The sequence below is a fragment of the Borostomias antarcticus genome, assembly GCF_949987555.1.
Source record: "Borostomias antarcticus genome assembly, chromosome: 18".
In the NCBI taxonomy this organism is placed as follows: Eukaryota; Metazoa; Chordata; class Actinopteri; order Stomiiformes; family Stomiidae; genus Borostomias; species Borostomias antarcticus.
Genome location: NC_140251.1, coordinates 10,587,049 through 10,611,939, shown reverse-complemented (window position 1 = coordinate 10,611,939; position 24,891 = coordinate 10,587,049). Strand labels below are relative to the sequence as shown.

At 46.2% G+C, this 24,891-nt stretch overlaps 2 protein-coding genes across 2 annotated transcripts in view; one reads left to right on the top strand and one right to left on the bottom strand.

Annotated features, from left to right (window-relative positions):
• Nucleotides 1-1,356: 1,356 nt before the first annotated feature.
• sspn (sarcospan (Kras oncogene-associated gene)) lies at nt 1,357-6,674 on the top strand (the record flags this gene model as incomplete). Its single annotated transcript, XM_084452601.1, has 3 exons — nt 1,357-1,506; nt 4,985-5,071; nt 6,312-6,674. The coding sequence occupies exons 1-3, from the start codon at nt 1,447-1,449 to the stop codon at nt 6,672-6,674; spliced, it is 510 nt and encodes a 169-aa protein (XP_084308727.1). The 5' UTR covers nt 1,357-1,446.
• Nucleotides 6,675-13,609: 6,935 nt separating this feature from the next.
• Nucleotides 13,610-24,891, bottom strand: part of itpr2 (inositol 1,4,5-trisphosphate receptor, type 2) — a 98,256-nt gene continuing 86,974 nt past the window's right edge. The window contains exons 56-57 of the mRNA XM_084452887.1: nt 17,257-17,418; nt 13,610-13,910 (exon numbers count right to left, since the gene is read on the bottom strand). Of these exons, the coding sequence (XP_084309013.1) occupies nt 13,818-13,910; nt 17,257-17,418 (255 nt within the window). The 3' untranslated portion in view covers nt 13,610-13,817. The remainder of the gene's footprint in view (nt 13,911-17,256; nt 17,419-24,891) is intronic.

Here is a 24,891-nt window from a genome sequence, read left to right as displayed (position 1 = left end):
GGAGAGGAGGATGAGGGACAAACTGAAGTCTCTTCTGTACAACCTCTCCCATACCCTCTATGGTGAACTGTGGCAGATGGGGAGCACCTTCAGCCACAGGCTCATCCCACAGAGCAGTTCTGACGTTCCTTTGTGCCAGCGGCCATCAGACTAACAGTACCTGAGCATTCCTGAGTGTTGTGGAGGGTACATATTCTATACTTTACACATGCTGTATGTATGGATATTCCTTATTCTATTTATGCTTATTGCTACTATGTATATTCTGCATTTCCAACCTTTTGCTATACATTTTTCTACTGCTGAAATGCCAAATTTCCTCCTATGGAATAATTAAAGTTCATATCTATCTATCTATCTATCTATCTATCTGTCTGTCTGTCTGTCTGTCTGTCTGTCTGTCTGTCTGTCTGTCAATCTGTCTATCTAATCGATTTATTGTAGATTACAGTATACTTGTGTCCAATGCTATCATGTTGTGAATAAGCAGTTCATCTTGAATAAGTCCCTCACATTCCTATCCCTGGAGCCTGTACAGTATTCGGACCAATGATTTCATGTTTTCATCCCAGCTACAGTAATGCCCTCACATGACTCCAGATCACATGACTTCTTCCTCTAAATCATGACTCTGCCTGGCCTGCCCCCACTGTATGTGTGACCATGGAGATGAGAATAATCTGACCACTCTGCTCAGAGGAATGTGTGTGTTTGTCCTTAACCCATCATGTCAGAACTCTCTCTCTCTCTCTCTCTCTCTCTCTCTCTCTCTCTCTCTCTCTCTCTCTCTCTCTCTCTCTCTCCCCTCTCGATTTGTTATTAGAATAAACATGCTTCTCCTGCCTTCTGTAAACCAGTGGTTGTTGTACTGTACAGTGCGTCTGGTTGTATGTTGGAGTCCCCCTTAGTGCCCCCCCCCCCCCCCTCCTCCTCTCCCTCCTCTTCCTTTCCTCTGCTCTAAATGTAGCTCTGCAGCCACTGGAGGAATCCGCTCCAAATGTTTTCCATATTAGTTCAGAGGCTTCTCTGGTTGCACCTAGCCACCAACCCGAGCAAGGCTTCTGGTGAGAGGAGCCAGGCCAGAGAGGGAGGGAGGCAGTGGGGGGAGCAGGGAGCAGACACACAGGCTGGGCCGTCCACACCAAACAGAACCACGGCAAGAGAGGCTGAAAGACAAACGAGAGATCAGAGAGAGAGAGAGAGGGAAAAAAGAGAGAGGGAGAAAGCAGCCGTCCAGAGAGCTTGAACAAAGGCTAATCTGAGGACAGGAGAATGGGAGAAGGGAAGAGTGGCATGGAGAAGAAAGACAAGAGGGGGGAGGAGAGGAATGAGGGAGGCCCGGAGGAGGCGGAGGAGAAGCCCAGGTGCTGTGGCTGTCGCTTCCCGCTGCTGGTCGCTCTGCTGCAGCTGCTGCTGGGGGTGACCATCGCTGTGGTGGCCTTCCTCATGGCCGCCATCAGCCCTTCCCTCCTGGCCAGGGAGACCCCACACTGGGCCGGGATCATCGTAAGAACTCCTCACCTCAACTCATGGATGCATGGCCTGGGCCTTCAGCTACCTGCATGACTCTGTTTCTGTCTTTAGGCTCATCACATATGTAGCTGCATGAATCTCTGCATGGTAGCCTTTATCCATCCTCCGCTCCCTGCATGGACTCCTGTCCTGGCTCTCTTCAGGTGGGCCAGAACTGGATCTCACTCCACTGGTGGGCTCCCTGCCCCAGTGATATAAATACACACCTTTCTGTGTGTCCTCCATGTCCACCTCACTGCACGTGTAGCCGGTGTTGTTTGGAAAAACGCCAGTGTAATGTATAACCCTGCCTGCAACTAAAACCCCAAAATATTGGGCTCTGATCTGGGGGAATTCCTCTTTGGTCTAGCGGTAGATGTTTAGGTTCCCATGCGGAAGGTTGTGGTTCAAATCCCACCTCACGTGTCCTTATCTTGTCACATATCTGTCCCTCACTTACCCCTTGCTTTGTTCCATTTTGGGTCCTATGACTTACAAACAAACACGACCACCTCTCATAAACACTGCTTCCGTCAGCTATGCCACAGAAGAACTAGCAATCTGGTGGCGCTGGTGGGTGGTGTTTATACTGAGGAGTGAGGTTAGCCAATTAAACTGGGTTACATGTGCACGTGTACGTTTGGAAACCTAAATGGTTCTTTCTGATCTGCAAAGAATTCTATGTAGAACCTTACAGAAAAGGATTCTATATGGAACTATTTGTTCCGGTTATTCTATTGTTACAAATGGTTCTACAGTGTATAATGGTTCTGCAATTCTTTATAGAGTGTAGTGTGTCATCTCCAAAGTGCTCCTCCTGCTGTTGACACTCCTCACAAGCCCAGTCATCTCTCTTTCGCTCTCAGCAAACACCTACACACACTTCCTGTATACCTGAGCACCAAAGTAGGACGATGTTAGTTCACTATCTCAAACATTGTTCAACTGTGTTCACTTGTTTCAGATCCACCTGGTAGAGTAACTCCTGTACAGGGTTGTATATCATTTCATATCCACCTGGTATGGTAGGTCCTGTACAGGGTTGTATGTAGTTTCATATCCACCTGGTATGGTAGGTCCTGTACAGGGTTGTATATAGTTCAGATCCACCTGGTATGGTAGGTCCTGTAAAGGGTTGTATATAGTTCAGATCCACCTGGTATGGTAGGTCCTGTAAAGGGTTGTATATAATTTCAGATCCACCTGGTATGGTAGGTCCTGTAAAGGGTTGTATGTAGTTTCAGTGGGAAAGCGTCTCCACCCCCTATGAGTCAGGAGCAGCACATGGACACAGTGAGTCATAGCTGTTGCCTGATGCCTTACGGATTTGTACACGGAGGGATTTCACATGTGCACCAATTTGGACATAGAGTCTGGTGTCATAAATCTTCCAGATAGTTCATCTCTCATACACAGTAGCATTATTTCAGCCAATGATAGCATAACCAATTATAAAAGAACTTTCAGTTACACGCTCAGAATGTTTTCTGATGAGAAATACAGAAAAATGTGAGCCTCTTCTGTCTAAATAAAAAACAAACATTTAGTATGTCAACATGTTGACTTCTCACAGTAACAGTAATTTTATTTTCACATTTGTCCACATCAGTCTCAAGTTGCAGATTAAATTTAACTATCTCATCTTGATACATTTAACTGACTTAAATATAAAGGGCTACTGCCAGGACCAAACACTTCCCCTTCCCTTCTAAAGCCAAGATATTTACAGGGAAGGAACAACAACAATCAAGTCATGCTGTAGGGCCAACTGCCCCAGCCCAAAGGCTGCTTATTTTAGACCTAACGCTCACGTATCAGTGCAAGAAAAAATGTTATTTCTCTCTATCTGTCAGACCCTCATACACGTTGATCTGATGTCCAGCATGAAATAATACAAAAAAACATCTCTGGACACTTCTGAACATCTCGAGGTAGATCTTCACGAGACTCATCAGAGGGGAAAACACTGAGGTCATCCAGATCCAGCTTGCTCAAGAAGCAGGGAAAAACAATTAAATTAGATGCTTCACGTTAGTCACAAGACTCAAACTGCCCAGGGACTGGAGTGTGTTTCCCCAGAGAGTGGTGGGGGGGTTACTGAATTCACCATAGCCGTGATAATTTTATCAGATGACGAGTTGCTGAATTGCAGAATATTAATAGTGACACTCGTGAAACTTTGGCATAAACAGAAAATTAGACAGACCCTCATATTAGACAGACCCTCTCTGTGCAGCAGAGAAGATAAGGGGTTTGCTTGTGTGCACAAGCACTGTAATCCTGCCTGACGACACTGGGCTCTGCTGTAATGAGACATGCTTCAGCTTCTATGCCCATGACTTTCAAACTTCACATCACAGAGTAGGGGCGGTGGTAGCCCTGTGGTCAGAGAAGAGACTCTGAAGGGACAGATACTGAAAGGACAGATATTGAAGGGTCAGCTATGCTGAAGAGTCAGTTACTAAAGGGTCAGCTATACTGAAGAGTCAGTTACTAAAGGGTCAGCTACTGAAGAGTCAGTTACTAAAGGGTCAGCTATACTGAAGAGTCAGTTACTGAAGGGTCAGCTATACTGAAGAGTCAGTTACTAAAGGGTCAGCTATACTGAAGAGTCAGTTACTAAAGGGTCAGCTATACTGAAGAGTCAGTTACTGAAGGGTCAGCTATACTGAAGAGTCAGTTACTGAAGGGTCAGCTATACTGAAGAGTCAGTTACTAAAGGGTCAGCTATACTGAAGAGTCAGTTACTGAAGGGTCAGTTACTAAAGGGTCAGCTATACTGAAGAGTCAGCTACTGAAGGGTCAGCTACTGAAGAGTCAGCTACTGAAGGGTCAGATAGTGAAACTGCTGAAGGGTCAGCTACTGAAGAGTCAGTTACTAAAGGGTCAGCTATACTGAAGAGTCAGTTACTGAAGGGTCAGCTATACTGAAGAGTCAGTTACTAAAGGGTCAGCTATACTGAAGAGTCAGTTACTAAAGGGTCAGCTATACTGAAGAGTCAGTTACTGAAGGGCCAGTTACTAAAGGGTCAGTTACTAAAGGGTCAGCTATACTGAAGAGTCAGTTACTAAAGGGTCAGCTATACTGAAGAGTCAGTTAGTGAAGGGTCAGATAGTGAATGATCAGATAGTGAATGGTCAGTTTTACTGAAGGGTCATATAGTGAAGGGTCAGATACTACAAGACCACTGCAGGTCCATCAGGGAAAATTCTGGGTTGTGTTCTGGCTGCCAAGCAATTGCTGGTTTCACTATGTGACCATCGCTGTCATTGTGCCCTTGAGCAAGGCACTTAACCCCCTACAGGTAGCGTTGTGCTGTGTCCAGCTGTGTGTGTGTGTGTGTGTGTGTCCCTAACACCCCCACCCCAGGCTGTTGCTGCAAAAAAAAAAAAAACATTCTCAGTCAACTTTAAATAATGTTTTTGTTTTTAAAAGTGAATGAAAATGCAGTGTGTTGTGGTTGTGTCGCAGCTGTGCGTGGTATCACTGCTGGGCTTCTTTCTCTATGGAGTGACTTATCTTCCGGACGAGAAGACCTCCATACAGTTCATCGCCAAGGTGAGACTAATGTTAGATCGCTCTCTAATAGCCAATAGGTCCTGTTGACAGAGCAGTCCTGTTCACAGAGCAGTCATGTTAAAAGAGCAGTCATTACATCACATGCATGCCTCTATCACATTCAAATCAACCACATTAAGGTTGCAGTTACAGTCAGTTAATCACATTTGCTGCAATGTGAGCCCTTACTGTATGTATGTGACGGCCAGGCCAATGATGTAGAACAATGATATACAGAGCGCATGATCATACTGTACAGTATAAAGAGGAACTCTTGTTGCACTTTGGAGCCATGGAGGGCCAATCAGAGAGCAGCACAGTGGGCCTGCAGCCTCCCTGTGTGCCAAGCCTCTGCTGGAAGCCCCTGCTTAGATGAGTAATGTTACAATCATCGGACATGGCTTGTAACTTAATTGGCCGTGCAGTGAAGGAAGTTGGAATTTCCAGTCAATTAAAATCAGCACTCCACTGTCTCCAACGGTAACAGTTTCCTGGGAAGCAGTAGCTCATGTGTACTGTAGGTTAGTTGAACTGAGCGTACAATGAATCCAGATTCATATACAACAGCCAAGACTGTTTTACACAGTTTTCGAATGTCTGTAGTTCTAGAACATTTTTCTATTCTAAAACTGGAGTCTTGAAGTGTCATAATGTCAAATCTTCCAGGTTTAGAACCGAGAGAAGGCAAATATTCTATTCTAAAACTGTCTTGGCTGTTGGATGTGAACCCAGCTTAATTTCCCATACAAACTGCAGGCTTTGGTAAAGATGCCTGTTAAATAATCCACTGTATAACTGAGAGCATATCAGAACAGCCTGTTATGTAACCTGTGTATTTAGATACCGGTTCGGCATTATTGGCGGCGCGTTACACGAAGCCCCTTTTTGCACACCAGCAGCTGTATTCTTCGACCCTCTCCGGCCAGTCCGTATGACGTGTACAGCCCCCTGGCGCTCGCAGCATGTGGATGTGAGGCTGAACGGAGGTGGGAGGGGGCAGACACGGGGTTTTGGGGGGGTGGGGGGTCTCACATGAACACCGCTTCCTTCCTCTCAGGCTGTAGACGGCTGCATAAAAGGGGACTGAACTGTATCAGGATCTGGTGGAGGGAATCATTCACAGAGAGACACTCGTTTGGATTCATAGCTGACATGGCTGGTCATACCCTGCACCCTGGCGTCTTTTATATTCTCAGCTGATCAGCTCTCTTACCCCCCTCCCACCTCCGCCCCCCTCCAGGTCTTGTACTTCCTCCTGTGCTCCATCGGCATGGTCCTGTCTGTCCTGGTCATGGCCTTCGCCATTCACCACTACTTCCAGGTCAGCGCGTTCAAGGCGTGCGAAGCGCTGGGGGGAGACTGTCGCTGCTCCCTGTACCCCGAGGACCCCATCGCCCGCACCTTCACCTACACTGGGGTCGGCGACTGCGAGGTCATCACTGGCACCCTGCCGCTGTTCTTCCTGCTCCAGGTGGTGCTGAACCTGGTCCAGGCCGTGGCGTGCGCCGCGGGGGCTTTCGTCATGTGGAAGCACCGGTATCAGGTGTTCTTCACCGGGCTGCAGATTGGCTCTCCCACCAGCTACCACTGGCAGAAGGTCTGAGCAGGGATGGAGAGAGAGAGAGAGGAGGGGAGAGGGAGAGGGAGAGAGGAGGGGAGAGGGAGAGAGGAGAGGGAGAGAGAGAAGGAGGGGAGAGACCAAGAGAGGCGGGGAGAGGGAGAGAGGAGAGACAGAGAGCGAGAAGAGAGGGAAGGAGAGACAGAGAGAGAGATCGAGTCCTGGGAAAGGCCCTTGAAGCCCAACTTGGATCCGGTTTTGGAGGAAGAGAGAGGGAGGGAGGGAGATATGAGGTGCCTGCCATCATAATACTAAGAGGGGCAGATGTGTAAGCGTGCATTTTTGTTATTCTCAATTTATATTTACATATTGGGGTGGTTTTATTTTTCTATAATGTTGTTTTTGCACAACTTTTGTACATGTTGCTAACTTTGTACTGTCAATGATATATGTGTTTCAAGTGGATAAGTGGTAGACTAAATGTTAACTACAGTAGGATCAGATAACTCTCACCACCTTAGTCTGACAAACATTAGCTACATTCAGTACATGTGTATAACTATTTGCTTTGTATAAATTGAACTGCTGTGTAGGATTGCTGTCATTCACTGTTTTAGCCACATCCACCAAGAAGAGCTTGTGCTTGAGCTTGTTTATTGCCATTTAGTGTGTAACACTGATTATAATGCTGTATGATAAATAGCTACACTCTAAAAGGGTGCCCAGTGGAAAAGGCAATACAAGAACCCCCTGGTTCCATATAGAACTATACAGTTCCAAACAACCCTTTTCAGCTCCATAAAGTGTAGTTTGGAAGCCTAAGGGTTCTTTCTGACCCGAAAAGGGTTCTATATCGAATTTCGAAAGCAGCAGTTCCAATGCCCTGTTTCCCCGGTCTGCCCACACAGGCTGGATTCAGCGGGGCGGGCAGCCACACCCACAGCTGCGGAGCTAGGGAGCCGAGGGAGTGGCCAGGGAGCCGGGGGAGTGGCCAGGGAGCTGGGGGGGTGGCCAGGGGGAGCCTGACAGGCAGCCAGCAGGAGCCTCACTGCTGCCCCCATGGTGGGAGGCAGCCAGGGGGGAGAGTGGGGCAGAGGGGGTACTGAGACGGGCAGCTGATCTGTGCCACCGAGACAGGAGAACTGTGTTTATGGTATGGTTCATCTAGAGCCTATTGTCCACCAGGAAGACCCTCCCCTGAACCATATTACCATCAACATGACAGTGTTATTGTGACCCCCCTGTTATATGAAAAAATCTCAAGCTAAGATGAATGACATCTTAGTTGTATCTCAGTCATATTTCTAGAGTCAGTTTGGAACTGTGGTATTGGGCCATGAGCCTTAAACATGAGGCAGACTGTGTAGGGAGTTAGACTGAGGCTGTGGTGGGTGGTGGTGTGTAATTACTGTGGACTATTTGTGGATAAAGGGGCTGCCTGTGGTATTTATAAACTGTATAAACAGTGCTTCAATTATGTGCTTTTTATCATTATTTACTATTAAAGGAACTACTGCCAATGTCATTGAGAACATTTTCTGATCTGTATTAAATCTAATAAATGGCATTGATAGTCTCTAGTTGTGCATTTTCATGCATTCATCTCCCTTTCCCACCTGCATCCTCATACTGTATGTAGGAAATGACATGTGTTTAGCTCCAAGCTATAATACACTGCCTCTATCACTAAAGATGGCCATCCTGTCTTCAAAAGTATCACCACAAAAGAATATCTCCCCCCCTGATACAACAATGAGAGCATCTCCCCCTCTCCTCCAACGAGAACATCCCCACCTCAGCTCCAACAACAAGAATATTTCCCCTTCTGCTCCAAAGAGAACATATCCCCCTATCCTCCAACGAGAACATCTCCCCCTGTCCTCCAACGAGAACATATCCCCCTCTCTTCCAACGAGAACATCCCCACCTTTACTCCAACTATGAGAATATCTTCACCTCTGCTCCAACAACGAGAACATCTCCTCCAACGAGAATATCTCCCCTGCTGCTCCAACAACAAGAATATCTCCCCTGCTGCTCCAACAACAAGAATATCTCCCCTTCTGCTCTAACGAGTACATCTCCCCCCTTCTGCTCCAACAACAAGAATATCTCCCCTTCTGCTCTAATGAGTACATCTCCCCCCTTCTGCTCCAACAACGAGAATATATCCCCCCTTCTGCTCCAACAACAAGAATATCTCCCTTCTGCTGCAACAACGAGAATATCTCCCTTTCTGCTCCAACAACGAGAATATCTCCCTTCTGCTGCAACAACGAGAATATCTCCCCTTCTGCTCCAACAACGAGAATATCTCCCTTCTGCTGCAACAACGAGAATATCTCCCTTTCTGCTCCAACAACGAGAATATCTCCCTTTCTGCTCCAACAACGAGAATATCTCTCTTTTTGCTCCAACAACGAGAATATCTCCCTTTCTGCTCCAACAACGAGAATATCTCCCCTTCTGCTCCAACCACAAGAATATCTCTCTTTTTGCTCCAACAACAACAATATCTCCCTTTCTGCTCCAACAACGAGAATATCTCTCTTTTTGCTCCAACAACAACAATATCTCCATTTCTGCTCCAACAACGAGAATATCTCTCTTTTTGCTCCAACAACAAGAATATCTCCTTTTCTGCTCCAACAACGAGAATATCTCTCTTTTTTCTCCAACAACAAGAATATCTCCCTTTCTGCTCCAACAACGAGAATATCTCCCTTTCTGCTCCAACAACAAGAATATCTCCCTTTCTTCTCCAACAACGAGAATATCTCCCTTTCTTCTCCAACAACGAGAATATCTCCCTTTCTGCTCCAACAACGAGAATATCTCTCTTTCTGCTCCAACAACGAGAATATCTCTCTTTTTGCTCCAACAACGAGAATATCTCCCTTTCTGCTCCAACAACGAGAATATCTCCCTTTCTGCTCCAACAACAAGAATATCTCCCTTTCTTCTCCAACAACGAGAATATCTCCCTTTCTGCTCCAACAACGAGAATATCTCCCTTTCTGCTCCAACAAGAATGTCTCCCCCTCTGCTTCAACAACGAGAATCGTGGACATCAATCATCTCAGCCTGAATAAAAAGACTTGTTGTCAGGTTGGGCAGGGGGGTGGGCTCACAGACCCTGGTGATAGAGGTGATGGTGGTGTTGACGGCAGGGCTGATGCTGCTGTGCTCTGGGGTTGTTGTGATGCTTCTTACCCCTGTGACCACAGAGGCCTGTCCTCACTGCATGACACAGGAAGTCACATGCTGATCATCACGAGAAAGAAGGCTATATTTGTGCAGATGACAGGAATTAAACGTCTTTTCCACCCAGCTACAGCCTCCTCCTCCTCCTCCACAAACACCTGCTAAAGCATTCCATAGTTCAGTCAGCAGCATTCTTAACCTTTATTCATACAGGTAGGCTAATGAAGAACATTTTCTTATTTGCAATGACAACTTATTTGAAAAAAGGGAGAAAATAAATAGGCCTAGGCTACTACAATTATTAAACATTGAGCAAAATATAAAACATGAATCGATTAGTCCTATCGAATCGAAGACAGGATCGATGTTTGTATTCACATGGCATGGCATTAACCTTCACTTAAAGAGAGAGAGGAGCCCTTTCAAGTGGCAGTTAAGCTGTAAAAACCAGGGAGCCAGGGAGACAGTAGCGTGACTGATCACACTCCAGCAGATCTCCTCGTTGCATAATTAAAAAAGCACAAACATCTAAAATAAACTCATGTGAGAGCAGAGAAGGATGAAGAGGTGTTGTTGGCACATGATGATGCAGATTAGTTTAACAATGGTTAAACACTTAGTTGAAAACAAAACGCTACCAATAAAAAAAATGATGGTCATACTGTAATTAGAGCCCCCGGCACGGGTGTCTCCAGGTTCACGCAGGGACATAACGCACGTGACTCTGTCTGGCCCGTCCGCGGCCCAGAGATTCAGAGATGGCCCGCGTCCAAGTGGTCCTGAGGTGGCATGTGTGAACAATACAGCGATCACGTGCCGTGTCCAGGGAAGAACAGCAGGACGGAAGAGGAGTGGGTGAGAGGGAAGGTACACTCAGGCAGGTCCTGACTGGGTGTGCAGCACGTGCCTCTGTGTTACAGGAACAGAGCTGGTGAGTCACCATGACAGAACATGGTGACCCTCCACCTCTCACAGCTGTACTGTATCCTCAACCAGTCCCCCTTGGCTACAGGAACAGTCCCAGGACCGGACACAGACACATGACCGGGGTTAGCTGTGTGTGTGTGTGTGTGTGTGTGTGTGTAAAGGCACCATGCAGGACAGGGCAGGCCAGTAGATAGGATGGGTCTCACCACCTCTCTCCTCCTCCTCCCTCTCTCACTTCCTCCTCTACCCTCCTGTCCTCTCCTCTCCTCCCTTCCTCCCCCTCTCATTTTGTCCTCTTCCCTCCTCCTCCTCCCCTCTCTCACTTTCTCCTCTCCTCCCAGTCTGAACATTCCAGATATGGCGGACTTCCCCCCTTGCTGCATGTGCAGTGACAGCTGTGGGCTGTTCTGGCGCCGTGTGTGGCTAATTTTACCGGCTGTCGCAGCGTCGTGAGCGACAGCAGCCGCCGCTGGTGTAAACAGCCATCTGAACACTGACCGCCACCTGAACACCGCCATCTGAACACTGACCGGGAGGAGCTCCGAACGCCGTCCGGGAGGGGGCTTCTTTATCTGGGTCCAACCAGTGAGGGGTCCACACGAATCCTGCCCTTCATTAATCAAATTCATAAAATTCATTAGGTTGCCACTCATGAGCAACCTAATCCCCAGTCCTCCTCGACTCTGATAAAACTCGTCATCTCAGAGCTGACATGGTCATTAATTAATTTATAGTTGTGGTGGATTCCACTGAGACACGCCTGTTTGATGACAATAAATGTGTCAGCGGAGGCCTGATGAAGCGTCGCTCCTCATGGAGGAAGTCTATTCAGCCGGTCAGATGCTGGGAGAGCAGAGGCTCTCAGAGAGGTGGCGTAGCTGTGGGCTCAGGCTGATACATGATGTATTCATGAGCTTTATTCAATAATGTGGGGCCCTTGTAGAGCATCTTTTACATTAACTAACAGTCTGTCTCTCTCTCTCTCTCTCTCTCTCTCTCTCACACACACACACACACACACACACACAAACACACACAAACACACACACACACACACACACACACACACACACACGCGAGCACACGCACCCAGCACTCTGACCGCGGCGTGAAACCAGACACCAACAAGGTTGCTTCCGGGGTCCAGACCTCTGCCCTCTTCATGGGTGGCTACACACTAGTGTGACTACATGACATGTGTGTGTGTGTGTGTGTGTGTTCATTCAAACTGCTGACTTATGTAACTTGACAGACACAGTGAACGGGGTCAAGTCACCACCAGCATGTCTTATCTTATCATCGATTTATTGTATTCCATCTGAACAACACAAAGTACACCATCATTTTATACACAGGGTCAAAGGTCACGTCCCTCTGAAGTGCATAAACTCTAACCAGTGGTGTAGCTGAGATTAAAACCTACTTCCATAAACACACATACATCAACTGCTAGTGAGATGACACACCACTGAGTAAAAAAGAAGAAGAAAAAGATGAGGACGAAGGCATTCAGATATGAAACCCCAGGATCATGGTTCCAGTATCATCTAACATCTCCATCCGCAGGATCCACATTCCGCAACATCACTTACAACAAACATCATCATCTTTAGTCAGGACTACATTCTGTACCAATACAGGCTGTATACACACAGGGGCTCTTCAAGTAAATTCCACACACATAATCAGATTATCTTAATACAAATGTTTATGTTATTTATATATTATGTACAGCATCTGTAGAAACTACACTAAAGCACTTGGCTATGGTACAGTAATTGCATTATCACACATGGGCACTTAACAAAACCTTGACCCAGGCAAAATCAAATGTCTCCAGTTACAAGATGTGAAAGAGTTTCTTTAAAAAGTGCAGGGCTCTGCAATCATTGACTCTCACGGTCAGATGGTTACTGCTATCTAAGAGGAAACGTGGTTAACGTCCCCGTGAGAAAAAACATTAATATCCAGTTTGGTTCACCAGTCCAAACGTTATATTAAAACCAATATTAACTCTAAAAGGTTATGAGGAGAATACTTCATATTAAAATGACACACACCCCTTCCCGGAGACAGCGTTATCAGTAATACAAAGAGCATCCTGTCTTCTCAGTGGTCCCTGAGCAGGATTCAGCTCAGCTCCACCCTCTCTCATAGTCAGATGGCCAATCAGGGCAGAGAGCGGCCCGTGGCTGACCAATGGCTGACACTAGGTCACTCTGATCCCTCCCTTCACCCGCATCCCCAGCCTGGCATAACAACACCAGGCAGGTGCATGTGAGTCCTAATGACTCTGTGAGTGTGTGTGTGTGTGTGTGTGTGTTTGTGTAAAACAAAACAAGGCCCTGTTTGATATTGCCTGGGAACCAGTCACCACTGGCCCCTTCAAATCTGATATCAGTGTGTGTGTGTGTGTGTGTGTGTGTGTGTGTGTGTGTGTGTGTGTGTGTGTGCGCGAGCATGTGTTTCGGTCTGAGTGTATCTGTGCAGAGATCATGTACTGCGTGTGTTTGGTCTGTGTCCATGCCTCCACCAGTACCTGTCTCTGTGGCTGAGGGGGGGTCTCTGGGGGGGGGGTCTCAGTAGGTAGGTGGGATGTGGTGGGGGTTGTTCTGGGGGGGGGGGGTCTCAGTAGGTAGGTGGGATGTGGTGGGGGTTGTTCTGGGGGGGGGGGTCTCAGTAGGTAGGTGGGATGTGGTGGTGGTTGTTCTGGGGGGGGGGGGGTCTCAGTAGGTAGGTGGGATGTGGTGGTGGTTGTTCTGGGGGGGGGGTCTCAGTAGGTAGGTGGGATGTGGTGGGGGTTGTTCTGGGGGGGGGGGTCTCAGTAGGTAGGTGGGATGTGGTGGGGGTTGTTCTGGGGGGGGGGGGGTCTCAGTAGGTAGGTGGGATGTGGTGGGGGTTGTTCTGGGGGGGGGGTCTCAGTAGGTAGGTGGGATGTGGTGGGGGTTGTTCTGGGGGGGGGTCTCAGTAGGTAGGTGGGATGTGGTGGTGGTTGTTCTGGGGGGGGGGGTCTCAGTAGGTAGGTGGGATGTGGTGGGGGTCTCTGGGGGGGGGGTCTCAGTAGGTAGGTTGGATGTGATTGTGGTTGTGGTTGACATGAGGAGTCCCCAGGAAGCCCATCCTCTGCTTGTTCTTCCTCTGCTCCGTCATCTGGGGGAGAAGAGAAGGAGAGGAAGGGAGGGAGGGAGGGAGAGAGGGAGGGAGGAAGGGAGGGGAGAAACAGAAAAAGAGAAAAGAGAAAAGAGAGAGAGAGATGGATGGAGGGGGGGGTAGAGACAAAGAAAGAGAGAATCATACAGTCAACACAGTCATATAACCTGTTATCCTCATGCTAATGCAAACCGTAGTGTTCATCATATATATATGATCATCATGTATATACTGGTGAAGTGTAGTCTATGTGCAGGTGTGTCAACTTTATCCACATCAAAGAATAGCAATTCTAATATTTACCAGCACCTACAGTAGTAAACAACATATTCTACAAAGCTAATCTACAGTAAAGGGTTCCCACCCAACAGCTCGCCAGACTCAATACCGCGCCTGTCCATTTCAGGGCAGGCCAATTTGAGCGCCGGCCAATTACTGTATTTCTGCTGCCCTTTAGCGTGCCAAGCTTTTGACATATTAATGGTTTTATAGAAAACTGAAGTGTTACTTGCTTGTGATCTGTTTTAAATCAATGAATGACTCAATTTACTAAACAAAAAGGCCAGGTATTAGAGGAATGAAACTTTTTATGAGAACAAAACCTATATGATGGGACAGGCGTATAAAGCTAAAAAGGGCAATATTGAGAGTGCCAACTTTATTATGATGACACAATTAAGGACAACATTTAGGAGATGTACAGAAATAGGCACATATGTGTCAACAAACTTAACTCAATGCAATCTTTCAGCATGAGGTAGGCTATCCAAGGCTGCAGGTCGAAGGAATGTGCAATTCTGTTTTGGTAATCATACAGGATGAGTTCCTGCTCATCATCACAGCGCATCTGACCGGCATGGTAACAAGGCCTTCTAGCCGGTGGCAAATTAAACCCACTATGAGGACTTTTTTTGACTGGTTATAAAACAGTCTCATTTTAATACTGATGCCTCTACATTACCTACATTAGCAAATGCAGCCATCCGCGATTGGCTGTTTCTATTATTCTATAGATATCTGCTCGGCTGGTCTGGTCGTCCAGAAAGGACGAAATTATTTATTTACTTCGTCGATAGTTTTCCTGACAAGTATCATATTTTTGCTGGCTTCTAAAATGAATGCTAGGCAAGATATATTTACAACAGGAAGTGGTGCTTTCTGGGAAAACACCTTTGTCCACAGGTGCCACTGAAATCAACAAAACCTGAAAAACTCCTCGTGGCTTTAAGAGCTTTCATCTTACATCTTGCGACACCGGATGCTAATAGAAAGAATAGATTAGGCTACAGTACAACAGATTAGGCTGGTACAGGATTGTCATATGGCTATTTCAAAGCAATATTTATTGAAATGCCATTAACAGATTAATGAAGTGCCAATCAAAAGAATGTACAGCAGATGCTTGTCATCTGACCATCTCAGAGAAAGTGGTAATGGAAAGAATGTACAGCAGATGCTACTAGCAGTAACCTGCCCAGCGCAGGTTATAATAAGACCCCAATGCCTCCTCAACCCCTCCCTCTCTCAGCCCGCTCCCCTGGACCATCCTCCGGTGCAGGTTGTGGAGGTGCAGGGTGTGGAGATGTGGAGGTTCAGGGTGTGGAGGTTCAGGTGTGGAGGAGCAGGGTGTGATTCATGTTGCATGTTCTGTTCTGGTCATGTATTATGTGCTATGTTCAAGGCATGGAAACTATTACAATATTGTACCTGTTGTGCCTATAGTTTTCATCCTGGAATGTTTGCACACACGCACGCTAGAGATATTGCGGATATGTCCGTGACATCCGCGGATATCCGCATCCGCGGGTGGGTGGGCCAATAAAAATCAACATTGTGATTCATTTTCAGATTAATTATTAAGGATTTATTAATCTTAATAATGCATTGTCTCCCTTTAGATTCACTACTGCAAAATTGCATAGTTAACTGTTAATAAGTGCATAATAAAGGATGTATTAACCTTAATAATGCATTGTCTCGCTTTAGATCCACTACTGCAAAATTGCATAATAAGTGCATAATTAACTGTTAATAAATGCATAATAAGTGCATAATAGCAGTCTATAAACAGTTAACAAGCTTCTTATAAGTGCTTATAAATGTCTTATAATCTAACAATAAACGTATTTATTATGCTATTATTAAACACTTGTATAGTCTTATTTACGCATAATAATGTCTTATAGCATGTTATAATGATTTATAAGGTCCTTATTACCTATTAACTAACATTTATAATCTATCAATAAGCGTGTTTATTATGCTATTATTAAACATTAATATAGTCTTATTAACACAATGTCTTATAAGCATCTTATAAGCATTTTATAAGGACTTATAAGGTCCTTATTACTATTAATTAACGCTTATTATGGATGGTTACTATAAAGCGCTTCCCTATAATTACATATATTATATTATGACAACTGTGAAAACGCGTGAGACCTGCCAGCAGCTCACTCAAATACCCTCGAGCACTTCGTCAACCGAGATCCTGCGAAAGCGAGCCTATAATAGTTAAATTGTTTAAGTCAAGAAAATGCGCCTATATGAAAAGCGAATGAGCACGAACGGCTGGACATAATTTAAATGGAAATACAATAACTTCATGTTTGGCGGGTAGGGTGCGGGTGGATGATTGATGAGTGCACGCGGATTCGGGTGCGCTCAAACTCCATCCGCGCATCTCTAACGCACGCACACGCGCACACACACACACACACACACACACACACCTCTGCAGCACAGCAGAACATGCAGAGAGAGAAGCTTGTGTCCTGGCCTCACCCTTCACCTGACAGCCACACAGACAACACGTGATGTCTGGGGCACAGGGCTGAGCTCAACTACAACCCCAGCCAGGAGGCTATGATGCTACACAGCTCTGTGGGGGGGTGGGGCAGCCAGGGGGCTATAATGCTACACAGCTCTCTGGAGGGGGGGGGGGGGGGGGGGGGGCTGTTTTCAAACATCTGGGGAGAACAAGCAAAAGCTCCTGACTGGGATCACATGCATGGGAGGGAGGGAGGGGGGGGCAGGTGATTCAGTCACACTGATAAAGCAGGGTTAGTCATCAGGGCAGCCCGGGGCACACACACACACACACACACATGCACACACCTCACACACACCTCTCACACATACACATACACACACACACAGGCTCATACTGTGAACCTGGAGGCGTGTGGATGGGCCGCAGAGCAACGCTATTGGACGAGTGCCTCCAAGTGACCTGAGCCCGAGGGCGTCATTTGTGGCGGGGGCGGGCGGTGCGCGTGTATAAAAGCGGAGCGAGGTGACTGTGAAGATGGCGATGAAGAAAACCAGGACGACGGCGCAGTACCTGTTCCTTGAGCTCGGACAGCTGGGAGGAGAGCTGGGCCACCAGGGAGACGGTGCTGTCCAGTTTCTCCTGCAGCGAGCGCATCTCGTTCTGCTCTCCCTCACCTTCGCTGCTCACCAGAGACATGGCCCGCATCCGGGGGAACCAGTCCAGATTCTTCTCCTGGAGAGAGGAGAAAAGGGTTCATCAAAAAGACAGCGAAGGACACAACATAGAGAGTGTGCGTGCGTGTGTGAGAGTGAGAGAGAGAGAGAGAGAGAGAGAGAGAGAGAGAGAGAGGAGTAATTGAGGGAGAGGTTTTATATTAAAAGGGCATATCTGTGGGAACGAGTCCAAGTTTGTCACTTGGAGGAGAGAGAGCTTTTCCTGCCTGCAGGGAGCTGGCTACTGACCCGAACAGCAGCTCTAACTCACACTCTCAAGTCCCACACACTCACAGACACTCAGATTCACACACTCTCAGACTCAGACAGGTCTGGATGAGTCAGAAAAGTAAGAAAGAGTTAAAATCAGCGAAATAAAGCTACTCAAGATAATCCCGGGCCAACGGTCAAGATGGCTACACCGACTGCAACAGATAGTGGACATTTTAGTGGTTTCTAGTAATCCTGAAACAGCTGCGTCAGAGATTAATTTAGTAATTGACTCCTTTCCTGAGTTATGCAATCAATTGGACAAAATCAGAGGCCATGCCGCTATCTAAATTATGCCCCCCAGTCATTAGGGAAAATGGTTGTTTAGATGGATGCCATCTGGTCTGACATATTTGGGTATTAAACTAACATCATGTTTGAATCAAATAATGGAATTTAATATTGCTCCCATCATTCAAAACATTCAATCTCTGTTACAGAATTGGACTAAAATTAATATATCATTGTTGCGTAAAGTGAACCTGGTGAAAATGATTATAGCGCCTAAGATACAGTATGTTTTGTATATGCTAACTTTATCACTTCCACGCATGTTGTTAAAGCAGTATAATACAGTAGTTGAGAATTTCATCTGGATGGTGAAAAAGCCCTTATTTAATCGTTCGAAACTATACGCGGCTAAAGAGAAGGGGGGTTTATCGCTTTCTAGGATTGACCACTTCTACCACTATGCCTTTTCTCTCTCCCATTTTTCTAAAATGAATGTTCCTCCAGACCAAGCTCCAGGGTTAGGATTGAAGAAGAGCAGTACATCCTTCTTCCTTAGAGGCCTTTTTAACAGAAATGGGGAAGGCAATACCATTTAGGAATCCAGTGTTATCTTTTGCCAGGGATTCTTGGAAATGGCACATCATATCACAAAATCTTGTCCATATCTTACACCTAAAGCATATTTACATCTCCTTGGAGATCTATTTAGTAAATATGGGATGAGATCCTTTGAAGAAGTGAAAATAGAATATGGTCTAGATATAATTTGGAGTTTTTTGCAAATTAGGCATTGTATATTGGACAAGGTTCAAACTAAACTGAATCAACAAACTAAAACACTGTAAATATTTCACAAGGCATGGTTTAATAAAGGGGGAGGCTCAATATTTTAATGAGCATATTAGGGAAGCACATACACCACAACTAGAAGGCCTGAAAACGTGCTGGGAAAGGGATGTTGCGGGGGGGGGGGGGGGGGGGTTAAAGTGGAGGCCTGGGAGAGGCTGATCCCGTCCTGGTATCAGTGGAGGCCTGGGAGAGGCTGATCCCGTCCTGGTATCAGTGTTCACGGGACACACAGTCACAACTTATCCATTATAAGATAATTAATAGAAGTTACTGGACCCCATGTAAATTGGCTAAATTGAGGTTAAGGGACAAAGATGTCTGTTGGAGATGTGAGAAGGAGTCTGGGACATTAGTACATTTATTGTATTATTGTGAGAAAACAAGATGCATGTGGGAAAAGATTCTTTTTGACCTTTTCTGGATAGGATGTTTAAGTTATCAATGATTAAAAGCCCAGCATTGTGTATTTTGGGACTATTACCAGAAAACATAAAAATGTCTAATCGTAGGAGATTATGGATACAATTGGCTATGATGACAGGCTGTAGAATAAACCTGAGGCACTGGAAGTCCCCCACTCCTTCTACCTACAATGAATGGTTGGAAACAATGTGAAAGATGGCAGCATACGAACGAGTCACAGAGTTGTGGGTAGAGAGAACATATTTAATGAGGTCTGGGGCTTATTCCTCACTGAAATTGAGGGATGTAATACTGGACACTGAAGAATATGATATGATGTTATGATGAGCTTGTTGGCTATGTACTTGACTATGTTTTTTGTGTGTTTTTTATTTTATTTTAGATTTTATTTGTTGTGTTTATTTACCTCCTGAATTTCGATGGCGGGTGTCAGACGCCATCATAGACTGACCCGTGGTCTGATTGTTTGGCTCAATCAATCAATCAATCAATCAAAGCTTTATTTGTAAAGCGCATTTCATACCCAGAGGCAACACAATGCGCTTTACAGAGAACAAGGGAGGTGGGTATACGACCTACCCCTACATATTCCAGAGGGAAGCAAAAAAACAGTATCACCCGGGGGCCAGATAAGTGAGCTGTAAAAATTATTTCCTGACCCCTCTCAACGAGGCGATCGAGCAAGCTCCTGGAGTATGTTTGTCTACCGGCTAAGAACATTTATAGAGCAATAAATAACATTAAATTACATTTTCAGAGTAAGAGAGGCTAATAACATCATAGGAGAGACATGGCAAACATTGGTGTATGTCTGTGTGTGCATAAATGTGCCTGGGCCCAGATAGAGGCAGGGGTTGGGGTAGGGTGGGGGGTAGGAAAAGGATACGGACCCGGGTTAGGGTGAGGGGAAGGGGATCTGAGCCCAGGACTGGTGTCTGTCAGTGTGTGTGTGAGTGTGCCTGGGTCCAGGTAGAGGCAGGGGTCAGGGGTAGGGTGGGGGTAGGAAGAGGATACGGACCCGGGGTAGGGTGAGGGGAAGGGGGTACTGGACTCAGGCCTAAGGCCGGAAGTGGACTGTTGTATGTCTGTGTGTGCGTGTGTGTGTGTGTTAACTAATTTGCTACGACATCTGGCTGTATGAAAGCTTATGAAAAGTCTGTTGCACAAATGTGAACAAACTTTGCTCGAGCACAGTTACCATAGAGATGACACGAAGTGTCTTCTAGGTTGAGAGTTGAGAGCTCTAGCCTAGAGCAGGAATGCAGAACGTCTGATGCCCTTTCTGCATCGTACGACACTTGTCTTACTGATTATAAATTAGCCTTAAGAGCAGCTGCTGCAGAGAGAGAGCGATGTCTCTTTAAACACAAACAGTAGAGGACACCAACCTCCAGCGTTACATAAGGGACTTACATAGCATCTGCATTTGTATGTGTGGGTGTTTCTCGTGTCTCGGTGGATTGCTTGTGTGTTTGTGTTCGTGTGCGAGTATGTCTGTGTGCCCACGCGCAGCTGTGCACGTTGAGAGACAGATCAGCTGATCTTATATAACCTCCCCCGGCCTGCAGGTATACATGGTTGAAAGGTGCTGAGAGTGCTGGCTGCTGGGACATGGCTGGTAGCTTACACACAGGAGGCCCCGGGCCCCGCCCCCTCTTATGTAAGGAGAAGAACCACAGGAGGGGAGGGGTTGAGGGAGGGGAGAGAGGGGGAGGAGGGGGGGGGGGGGGGGGTATGTGAAACCTGCCTGTCTGTCTTCTTGTGGCATGTTCATCACCGATTGCAGAGTGGAAACCTTCATCGACATGGCAGAGAATTGTCCCCTCATTTTAGCTCATGGTGTTAAAGCTTATGTCTACTAAAGTAGTTGATCCAGGCTGGTATCTGGATCATTCTGGAAGGTTAGGCGTTCTCTCAGCATCTGACTGAAGTTAGTCTGACAGAATCATGGGGACTGTCTCATCATGTTCTGATCATCACATCATCAATCATGGTTTCAACCACTTAGCTCCAGGGGACTGACATATATTGGTGAAACAGAGAGAGAGGGAGAGAGAGGGAGAGAGAGAGAGAGAGAGAGAGAGAGAGAGAGAGAGAGGCGGGGCAAGCAAGGACAGCACAGACGGGCTAACAGATGAACAAATACAGAAAGACAAAGAAAGACAAACAAACAGGCAGGCAGGCAGGCAGACAGACAGGGACAGACAGACGAAGAGATAGAAGATAGAATGTGAGCCTGTGTCCACTCAGGTGTGGATGAATCCATCCTTTCTCCAAACCTTTCAAGTATCAGCTACAGTAATCCAGGTGTCAGGGCTGGAGGAGACAAAAACAACCTGACAACGATCGCCCCCTTCCACCAGCATGTGGGGCAGAGATAACCTCAACACAGTCAGACCACTGACACTCTCTTCTGACATCACCAGAGAAAGCCTAGCATGTATCTGTAGGGATCTATATGGAGAGACTAACAGGGATCTATCTGGAGAGACTAACAGGGATCTATCTGGAGAGACTAACAGGGAGAGACTAACAGGGATCTATCTGGAGAGACTAACAGGGACCTCTCTGGAGAGACTAACAGGGACCTCTCTGGAGAGACTAACAGGGATCTATCTGGAGAGACTAGCAGGGACCTATCTGGAGAGACTAACAGGGACCTATCTGGAGAGACTAACAGGGAGAGACTAACAGGGATGTATCTGGAGAGACTAACAGGGAGAGACTAACAGGGATCTATTTGGAGAGACGAACAGGGATGTATCTGGAGAGACTAACAGGGACCTATCTGGAGAGACTAACAGGGACCTATCTGGAGAGACTAACAGTGACCTATCTGGAGAGACTAACAGGGAGAGACTAACAGGGATTTATCTGGAGAGACTAACAGGGAGAGACTAACAGGGACCTATCTGGAGAGACTAACAGGGACCTCTCTGGAGAGACTAACAGGGACCTCTCTGGAGAGACTAACAGGGAGAGACTAACAGGGATGCATCTGGAGAGACTAACAGGGACCTCTCTGGAGAGACTAACAGGGACCTATCTGGAGAGACTAACAGTGATGCATCTGGAGAGACTAACAGGGACCTCTCTGGAGAGACTAACAGGGACCTATCTGGAGAGACGAACAGGGATGTATCTGGAGAGACTAACAGGGACCTATCTGGAGAGACTAACAGGGACCTATCTGGAGAGACTAACAGGGACCTATCTGGAGAGACTAACAGAGAGAGACTAACAGGGATGTATCTGGAGAGACTAACAGGGAGAGACTAACAGGGATGTATCTGGAGAGACTAACAGGGACCTATCTGGAGAGACTAACAGGGAGAGACTAACAGGGATGTATCTGGAGAGACTAACAGGGAGAGACTAACAGGGATGTATCTGGAGAGACTAACAGGGATCTATCTGGAGAGACTAACAGGGAGAGACTAACAGTGATCTATCTGGAGAGACTAACAGGGAGAGACTAACAGGGATGCATCTGGAGAGACTAACAGTGATCTATCTGGAGAGACTAACAGGGAGAGACTAACAGGGATGCATCTGGAGAGACTAACAGGGATCTATCTGGAGAGACTAACAGGGAGAGACTAACAGGGACCTGTCTGGAGAGACTAGCAGGGAGAGACTAACAGGGATCTATCTGGAGAGACTAGCAGGGACCTATCTGGAGAGACTAACAGGGAGAGACTAACAGGGATGTATCTGGAGAGACTAACAGGGATGTATCTGGAGAGACTAGCAGGGACCTATCTGGAGAGACTAACAGGGAGAGACGAACAGGGATGTATCTGGAGAGACTAACAGGGACCTATCTGGAGAGACTAACAGGGATCTATCTGGAGAGACTAACAGGGAGAGACTAACAGGGACCTATCTGGAGAGACTAACAGGGAGAGACGAACAGGGATGTATCTGGAGAGACTAACAGGGATCTATCTGGAGAGACTAGCAGGGATCTATCTGGAGAGACTAGCAGGGACCTATCTGGAGAGACTAACAGGCCATGACACATGGATTAGACAAACTCAAGATCTCAGTTCAGAACCACTGAGAGACGTTAATGAGGATGGAGCGTGATGTGACCTTTGACCTTACATGTACTTACAGTATACTGAGTGAACAGCCAGGGTTGTGCTCTGTAGTACAGTATAGCAGAGATTACAGCATGCGTGACAGAGATTATGTAGAAGATTATCTTGAACCTGAATTGGTAAAAGGGATTATACTGGGTTTGGCTACAGTGCGCTGTCATCAAACAAGTTTCTATCCTCAGACTTAAAGGGGAACTATTATGAAAATGTCACTTTTTCAGTGCTTGTGTGCACATACAGTTGGGTCTCTGATGGGCCTACTACCATGCAAACCTTGAAATAAGACAACTCAGTCATTTTTTGTGGGAAGCCAAATTCTGAAGTCCTAATGCATTTGATATTGTATGAACTTCTGAAAGCAGTAGAGAGTGGGGGCGGGGAGCAGCAGCTCATTTGCATTAAAGATACAGACACATGAAACAGCGCATCCAGAACAGGACTGAAACAGAGGGGTATAGAGGCAGGCTAGAATGCTTCATCTGAGTGATATTTTCAGCAAAAATATACAAAGTCATGTTTTGGGGACCCCAGAGACCTATATTAACTTGTTGAAAATGACACACAGCATAATAGGGGACCTTAAAACTGCAATCACTAGTTGTGATGTAAAAGTTGCCATCCGTCTGGACAAATAAAGCTGACTAATATTTGTTTATTTGTTTACTGGCAAGGATCCCCATTAGCTGACGCCAAGACGTCAGCTAGTCTTCCTGGGGTCCGAAAAAACATTACAACATTCACATGATTAAAAAAAAAGCAACTTAGTGCATTACATAAACCAAGTAAACACACATTCACACAATAACACAACATACCAAGATAACTCTACATTATCATCATAGGCTCTCTAGTAAGTGAATTCTCAACTTGTTTTTGAAGCTAGCAATACCATGTGTTTCACTTATGCCACTTGGAAGACAGTTCCGTGCCCAGATAGCCCTATAAAGGACAGTTCTTTTCATACTATTAGATTTTGCATGGGGTAGATTAATCAACCCTCTACTTGCCCCTCTTGTGAAATGCATGTGCACATTCGATCTGTAGGTTATTTTGTTGAAGATGAACTTGGGATTCTGAGTAAAATGACCTTCTGAAAAAATATAAGTACGTTGGTAGTCTTTTTTCAACATTCAACCATTTCAGACGTTCATGCATAATAGACTAATAGAATGTGATATCTCTTACAGTACACACGTTTCCTTCATTGCTCAAAGATTTCCAGCATTCAAATTTTATGTTAAGTCTAACTTGAGCCCAAAACTGTACAGGATCACAAAAACAACATCTCATGATGTTCTAGCAGAGTGTGAATGACTCAAAATGGCCCCATTTAACCTTTACAGCAGCTTACTGGGCATAACAACCCTCTCTCTGCCTCTGCCTCCCTCTGCTTCTCTCTCCGCCTCTCTCTCCGATGATGTCTCTCTTTGACTCTCTGTCTGGCTCTCTCTAACTCTCTCCCTGACCGTCTCTCTCTGATTCTGACTCCGTCTCTTTCTTACTCTCTTTCTGACTGTCTCTCTTACTCTCTCTGACCCTCTCTCTCTCTCTCTCTGACATGGTCTCTCTATGACTCTCCCTGTATCTGTCTCTCTCTGATTCTGACTCCGTCTCTT